Here is a 6,486-nt window from a genome sequence, read left to right as displayed (position 1 = left end):
TTTTAGCTTTTATTAACAGAGGGATCAAGTTCCGGAACCAAGAGGTTCTGCTGAAGCTGTACAAAACTCTGGTGCAGCCGCACTTGGAGTATTGTGTACAGTTCTGGTCACCGCATTATAAGAAGGATGTGGAAGTTTTGGAAAGGGTGTAGAGGAGATTTACTCGGATGTTGCCTGGTATGGAGGGAAGGTCTTACGAGGAAAGGCTAAGGGACTTGAGGCTGTGTTCATTATAGAGAAGAAGGTTGAGAGGTGAATTAATTGAGACATATAAAATAATCAGGGGGTTAGATAGGATGGAGAGGGAACGCCTTTTTCCGAGGATGGTGACGGCGAGCCACGAGGGGGCATAGCTTTAAATTGAGGGGTGAACGATATAGGACAGATGTCAGAGGCAGTTTCTTTACTCAGAGATGAGTAAGGGAATGGAAGGCATTGCCTGCAATGGTAGTAGATTCGCCAACTTTAAGTAGATTTAAGTCATCATTGGACAAGCATATGGATGTACATGGAATAGTGTGGGTTAGATGGGCTTGAGATCGGTATGACAGGTCGGCACAACATCGAGGGCCGAAGTGCCTGTACTGTGCAGTAATGTTCTATGTTCTACCTGCTCTATCCACGCATCGTAAGCGCCTATCCCATCTCCTTCTACATTCCTGGGGGCTACATCATGACGACTCTCTTGGCTAGAAAAAAATACACGACAATTCTTACTCCCACTACCCACACCAGTCCAGTTATGAGCTCTCTCCCCAGTGGGAACAGTCTCCTCCGACGGCCTCTGCCTATATCCTAAAGAAGTTTCCCTGAGGAAGTATAGGTCAGTCTGACTGAGGTAGGACACGGCAAAGGCTCTCTACCCGCAACGAAAGCTTTTTGTCTGTCACTCAGACGCAGAGTTAGTGCAGAGCCGTGGTCGAAGTGGGGAGTGGAGAGGCAAAAGTCTCACTCAGGCACGTGTTGTTGGTATGAAGCAGTTTGTACGCATGGTGGAATAAATGTCCCCTGCTTGTGTGTGTTTGTATATGAACACATAAAGTGCTGGAATGTGAAACAAGGCTGGCATAGAAACCTCTCTGCAGATTACCTGTTCATGACACTCAATCTGCTGCACCTGACAGCGTGTATTTTACACGATAAACCCGCTACCACTCTTTTTAATTAGGCTGCACTAAGGATTAAATTCCAGGGCACCCAATTCTTTCAAAATTACAGAGGCAATCGAAAAGGTGTTATCTTCGACAAGATTAATGACTGAACTGGGAGGTTGGATTCATCAAGAGACACTGACCAACCTGTTACAATTCTCTCTAGAAAAGGGGGCTGAGGGATATTGTGTGTTTGCAGTTTTGAAAATTCTGAGGATTGGATGGAATGGAACATTCCATTTCTTTAGCCAACAAAACCAGATCCATTAAATTCAGACAGGAAACCAGGAGAAGCTACCTCAGGTATAGAGATCATGCGACTCCTTCAGATGGGAGACGCAGGAGATGATGGTGTCTCTAGCTCTGAGGGGAGTGGGGGAGTGTTGGAGACTTGTTCCCACTGGGAGTGGGGTAGAATCGGGATCTTGTCACCTAAAGAAAGTGATTCAGGTGAACTTTAATGATGTACATTCCCATACCATCATTTAATGCAATTCTGTGTATTATTGTCACAGGTGTAAACTATCCATTGTCAAGACCCTCAGAGTTGTTCTCGGTGTTCAATGATAATGAACCGTCATTTCTTGGTAACATTTCGTATTTAATCAGAGCTGTGTTTACACAAAGTTCACAAATGCATCTTGTTCATTATTCAGAAGGGGAGATTGCTCTCCGTTCTACCCATGAATTCGATTGCAGCAGGAAATCACTGCTCCCCAATCAGAACAATCATTTCACTCCCTCCTCACGTCCCTCAATGATCGGGTTGTACACCAAATGCTGACATTACTGCAAAAGTTACATTGCGAAACAAAAGCAAACAACATAATGCCGCATCACACACAGTGACTGACACTTGCATTTTATGCCTCAGAACTAACAGTCGCTGGAGCTGATGGTGTTGAGGAGAGGCGAGGTCAGTGATCCGTGCCTCACACTGCAGGAATATCTGGAACCTTTCTTCCAGTCAGTGGCCGTGACTGTCAGGTAACTGCTCAGGCTGTAGCTTTGATCACTATCTGGGGACACGGCACTTGTGGTCACTCCACTGTCTGTCTCTTTCCCATCCACGCTCCAGAGGACCTGCACGAGGCCAGGCTTAAAGCGACTCACCAGACAGGACAGAGTGGCTGATCCCGTGTCGATTTGTTCTGGGGAAGGTGGGAGCAGAAGTACGGATGGTTTCCGATCATCACTACCTGTGTGTGGGGAAAGAGAGAGAGGTAGAGAGATGATGGGATGTATGAAGAGAAACATTCTCACCTGTGTGCGTGATGGAGAATTACTAATAGATAGAAGACTCAGAAAGGTAGAAATGTGTCAATGTAACTATCTGACCTGCATGTAAGACAGAACAGTATTTACATATATGCTTGTGTGTGATTATCTGCCAAACCTATGCATGTGAGAATTATTAATTTCTGTGACAATCTGACCTGTCAGTGTCTGTGACAGTGAGTGAGTGAAGTATTTATACAGCTCTCTGACATTTGCATGGGTTTGTGTGTTCATGTGTGGTGTCCGTGTGTGCAAGTGTGTGAGAGCGCGAGACAGAGAGTGTGGGAGTAATTAATCCAACTGCCTGACCTGCGTGCGAGAGAGAATTATTTATAAATAGAACAGTGTGGCCAGTGTGTGAATGAAATGTTGAGATTCACAATCTGACTTGTGTATGTGAGAAAGAATTATTGATGCAAACTCTGATCTGTGTGTTTGTGCATGAATATGAGGGGAGGAAATGGCCTAATGTTTTTATGACTGAGCTGTTAATCCAAGGGCCCAGATAAAGTCCTGGAGACCCTGGTTCGAATCCCACCACAGCAGATGATGGAATTGGAAGTCAATACATATCTGGAATTAAGAACCTAATAATGACTGTGAATCCATTGTTGATTGTTAGAAAAACCCATCTGCCTCACTCATGTCCTTAAGGAAAGGAAACTGCCATCTTACCTGATCTGGCCAACACGTGACTCCAGACCACAGCAATGTGGTTGACTCTTAGCTCTCCTCAGGGCAATTAGTGATCGGCAGTAAGTGCTGCCTCGCCAGTGAATCCCTCATCCCATGAATGAATAGAGAGATAATTACTAACAGGGATGACAATCTAACTGGTGTATTTGAGTAAGACAGACAATTATTAAGAAAACAAACGACTTGCTGTGACAGAAGTGTAGATTTAATTTTCGAGCTGTGTCTTTGTTTGTGAGTGAGAGAGAATGTGTGAGAGAATAATGAATAAAAGTAAAACGTTGACCTCTGCGCTTTTGAAAGAGAGAAGCATTATTTCTCGGACTGACATGCAAGTGTGTGTTTGTGTGTGTGTGTGTGTGTGTGTGTGTGTGTGTGTGTGTGTGTGTGTGTGTGTGTGTGTGTGTGTGTGTGTATCTATTATGTGTGTGTGTATGTGTGTGTGTGCGCACGTGCATGTTCGAGAGACAGATTTATTGATCGAAATGACACTCTAACTGCTACATGTTTGTGTGAGATGGAATGATCAATGTCACATTGTGTGTGTAAATACAGCGGGCAAGAATCATTGATCTATCAATTTGAACTGTGGGTATGAGATAATTATGAATACATACATAACACCCAGGCCTATGTGAGAGATAATTATTAACATATGTAAGACGCTGAGCTGTGTTTGAGAGAAATCGGAAGAAGACCTGTCTGACTTGTGTGAGACAGAATTATTGATGTCAACACTGACCTGTGTTTGTGAGAGAGTATGAAAGAGGGAGAGAGAAATAATTTCGAACCTCAGGAGCACTTCACCTCCGTGTGTGTGTTTCTAAGAGAGAGAAGGAGAGGCAAATGTAGGGAGATAGAAAATTATTAGTGGAATTAACACTGTGACCTGTGTGTCTTTGTGAGAGAGAGAATTATCAATGTAAAACTGATGAGTGTGTCTACGAGATAATTATTGTCAGAATCTTTAACCTGTGTGTTTGTGACAGACAGAATTGCTAATGTAAATGATTTGCTAACCGATCTGTGTGTTACAGAGAGGGCGAATTATAAACATTAAATTGCCTGTGAGTTTTTGTGAGAGAGAATTAATGTATCAGGTACCTATCAATGTTTGAAAGAAAAGAATTTAATGAACCCTGACATGTGTATCGGTGAGAGAATTATTGATATCATCTATCTGATAATTGTCCGATTTTGAGAGAGAATTGTTCATGTAAATAACACTCAGATCTGTTTATTAGAGAGAGTTATTGTTGTAATCTGTGATGTTTGTGTGTTTCTGAGAGATAGAATTATAAATGTAACATTGACCTCGATGTGTGGAGGATTATTGATATAATGTCTGACCTGTGTCTGTTTGTGTGTGAGAGAATTATGAATATAAATAACACGCTGACCTGTGTGTGAGAGACAGGGAGACAGAGAAAGGGAATTACTAATATATATAAAACACACTGGCCTGTGTGCGGGAGAGAGAGGGCCAGTAACATGTCTCTGACCTTTGTGTGTGAGAGAGACGGATAGGAAGAGAGTGAATAAATAAGATGAATAACACTCTGAACCGCGTGTGCCTGTGAGGGAGACGGAATTATTAAAGGAACACTGACATGTATGAGTGAGAGAAAAATCATTACAATAATCTGTCTGACATATGTGATGAAAATAAGACTCAGTTCTGCATGCATCTGCCAGAGAATGTTTAAGATCAATAACACACTGGTCTGTTGGTGTCCATGAAAGAGCGAGAGAATGGTTAATATCTATAAACCATACTGACCTGTACGAATCTGTGAGAAAATTATTAAGATAAATCATATTCTGACCTGCGTGAGTGAGTGAGAAAATTATTGATGTAACACTCTGACTTGTGCGTCTGGGTTGGATTTGTTGCAGAATCTGTTAAATTGTGAATCCAGAGAACAAAATCGACTCTGGTTGGACAAAAGTTGAACTGGTATGAATGACAGAGAAAGAGAAAAGAGGATCACTTACTCCAAAAGTTGAACTGGTATGAATGACAGAGAAAGAGAAAAGAGGATCACTTACTCCGAACGGTCAGGGCAGTTCCACCTCCGAAGATATCACTTGCTGAGCTATCCCACATAGCACAGTAATAGACGGCGGAGTCACTGGAGACCAGGTTTCCGATGGTTAAGATGAAACTGTTACTGATGGAGTCTCGAGAAGGTTGGAAACGGTCAGTGAAACCGGTGCCCCTGTATATATTACCATCAGGCTGATGCTCAATCACCCACACCGGGGCCTCTCCGGGTTTCTGTCGGTACCAGTACACGTAGTAGCTGCCCACTTTCCCGTTCTGCATCGCACAGTTCAACTGGGTGGTCTGGCCGGCGGAGACTGGGTCAGACATTGGACTCTGAATGAGGACAGGAACGGCCAAGGTACCTACAATGAAAGAAACACGGACACACTTTGAGTGACTTTGCCAGCGGCTGTGAAAGAGCATCGCCCAGTGTTTAATGGGCAGACATTAACCCAGAGCAATTTCTGACCTGTTACATGGAGCAGCAGGGCCCACAGTAGATGCACCATGGAAAACATTTCCTTGGAGAATGTGGTAAAACAGCCAACTGCCCAGGTGTTGTCCTCAGTCGAACTGTTTGTTGTAAACTACCGGGATCCACCCTGCACCCAGGCTCGGTAAACGAGAGAGGGTCGTCTAGCTCTATTTATTCACTGGAATGTAAATGAAGGGGCAGAGAGCAGGCAAATCGACACTCCGGGTTTTCACCGATCTATTTCTGGCTTCCTGCATCGTTATCCACAGACTGAATTTTCAGGTTTGTGCATGTTTAATGTTCGAATGGTCTTTGTGTTCATTGGAGCACAGCAAGTAGTGTCAGACGGAGGCTATTCAGCCCATCGAGCCTTGTCTGCCATTCAAGACGAATATGTATGATCCAGTTCTGAGGAAGGATCACCGGACCCAAAGTGTTAGCTCTGATTATTCTTCACAGATGCTACCAGACCTGCTGAGCTTTTCCAGAAACTTCAGTTTTTTGTTTTTAACTCAGTCCCCTGTTTCCACTTGCTCCACCATAACGTTTGATCCCTGTAGCCCTGAAAACTACATGCAACTCCTTGTTGAAAATATACACTTCTCTTTTATTTCGGTCCTTGCTTTGTGTCAGAGTCACACTCTCAGAAAGGCCCAGAGGACAGCAAAAGGCCCTCCAGCCCAAGGTGTCCTTGCTGACAATGGAGAACAGGTTTAACTGAAGGGACAGGAGGTTTCGAGCACATGTGAGAAAAATGGTTTTCAAGCAGAGTTTGGTTGGTATCTGGAACACACTGACTGTAAGGATGGTTGCGGTAAAAACCCTCATCCACATTGAAGAAA

At 43.6% G+C, this 6,486-nt stretch overlaps 1 protein-coding gene across 1 annotated transcript; it reads right to left on the bottom strand.

Annotated features, from left to right (window-relative positions):
- Positions 1–1,731: 1,731 nt before the first annotated feature.
- LOC125449803 (immunoglobulin lambda-1 light chain-like) lies at positions 1,732–5,773 on the bottom strand. The gene is made up of 3 exons (XM_048525716.1): positions 5,639–5,773; positions 5,172–5,531; positions 1,732–2,350 (listed from the first exon to the last, which is right to left on the bottom strand). The coding sequence occupies exons 1-3, from the start codon at positions 5,685–5,687 to the stop codon at positions 2,028–2,030; spliced, it is 732 nt and encodes a 243-aa protein (XP_048381673.1). The 5' UTR covers positions 5,688–5,773; the 3' UTR covers positions 1,732–2,027.
- Between the last annotated feature and the right edge of the window lie 713 nt (positions 5,774–6,486).

This window comes from Stegostoma tigrinum, chromosome 47 (genome assembly GCF_030684315.1).
Source record: "Stegostoma tigrinum isolate sSteTig4 chromosome 47, sSteTig4.hap1, whole genome shotgun sequence".
Lineage (NCBI taxonomy): Eukaryota > Metazoa > Chordata > Chondrichthyes > Orectolobiformes > Stegostomatidae > Stegostoma > Stegostoma tigrinum.
The sequence above is the reverse complement of the archived record's forward strand: the minus strand, read 5'-3'. Positions and strand labels throughout refer to the sequence as shown.

What these genes read in the sequence shown, in the direction of transcription:
- LOC125449803 (XM_048525716.1), bottom strand. Translation starts at nt 5,687, where the DNA reads ATGTTTTCCATGGTGCATCTACTGTGGGCCCTGCTGCTCCATGTAACA. An exon ending in CCTGCTGCTCCATGTAACAG is followed by an intron (nt 5,532 to 5,638) that starts GTCAGAAATTGC and finishes CTTTCATTGTAG; the next exon opens with GTACCTTGGCCGTTCCTGTC. An exon ending in AACTGCCCTGACCGTTCGGA is followed by an intron (nt 2,351 to 5,171) that starts GTAAGTGATCCT and finishes CCCCACACACAG; the next exon opens with GTAGTGATGATCGGAAACCA.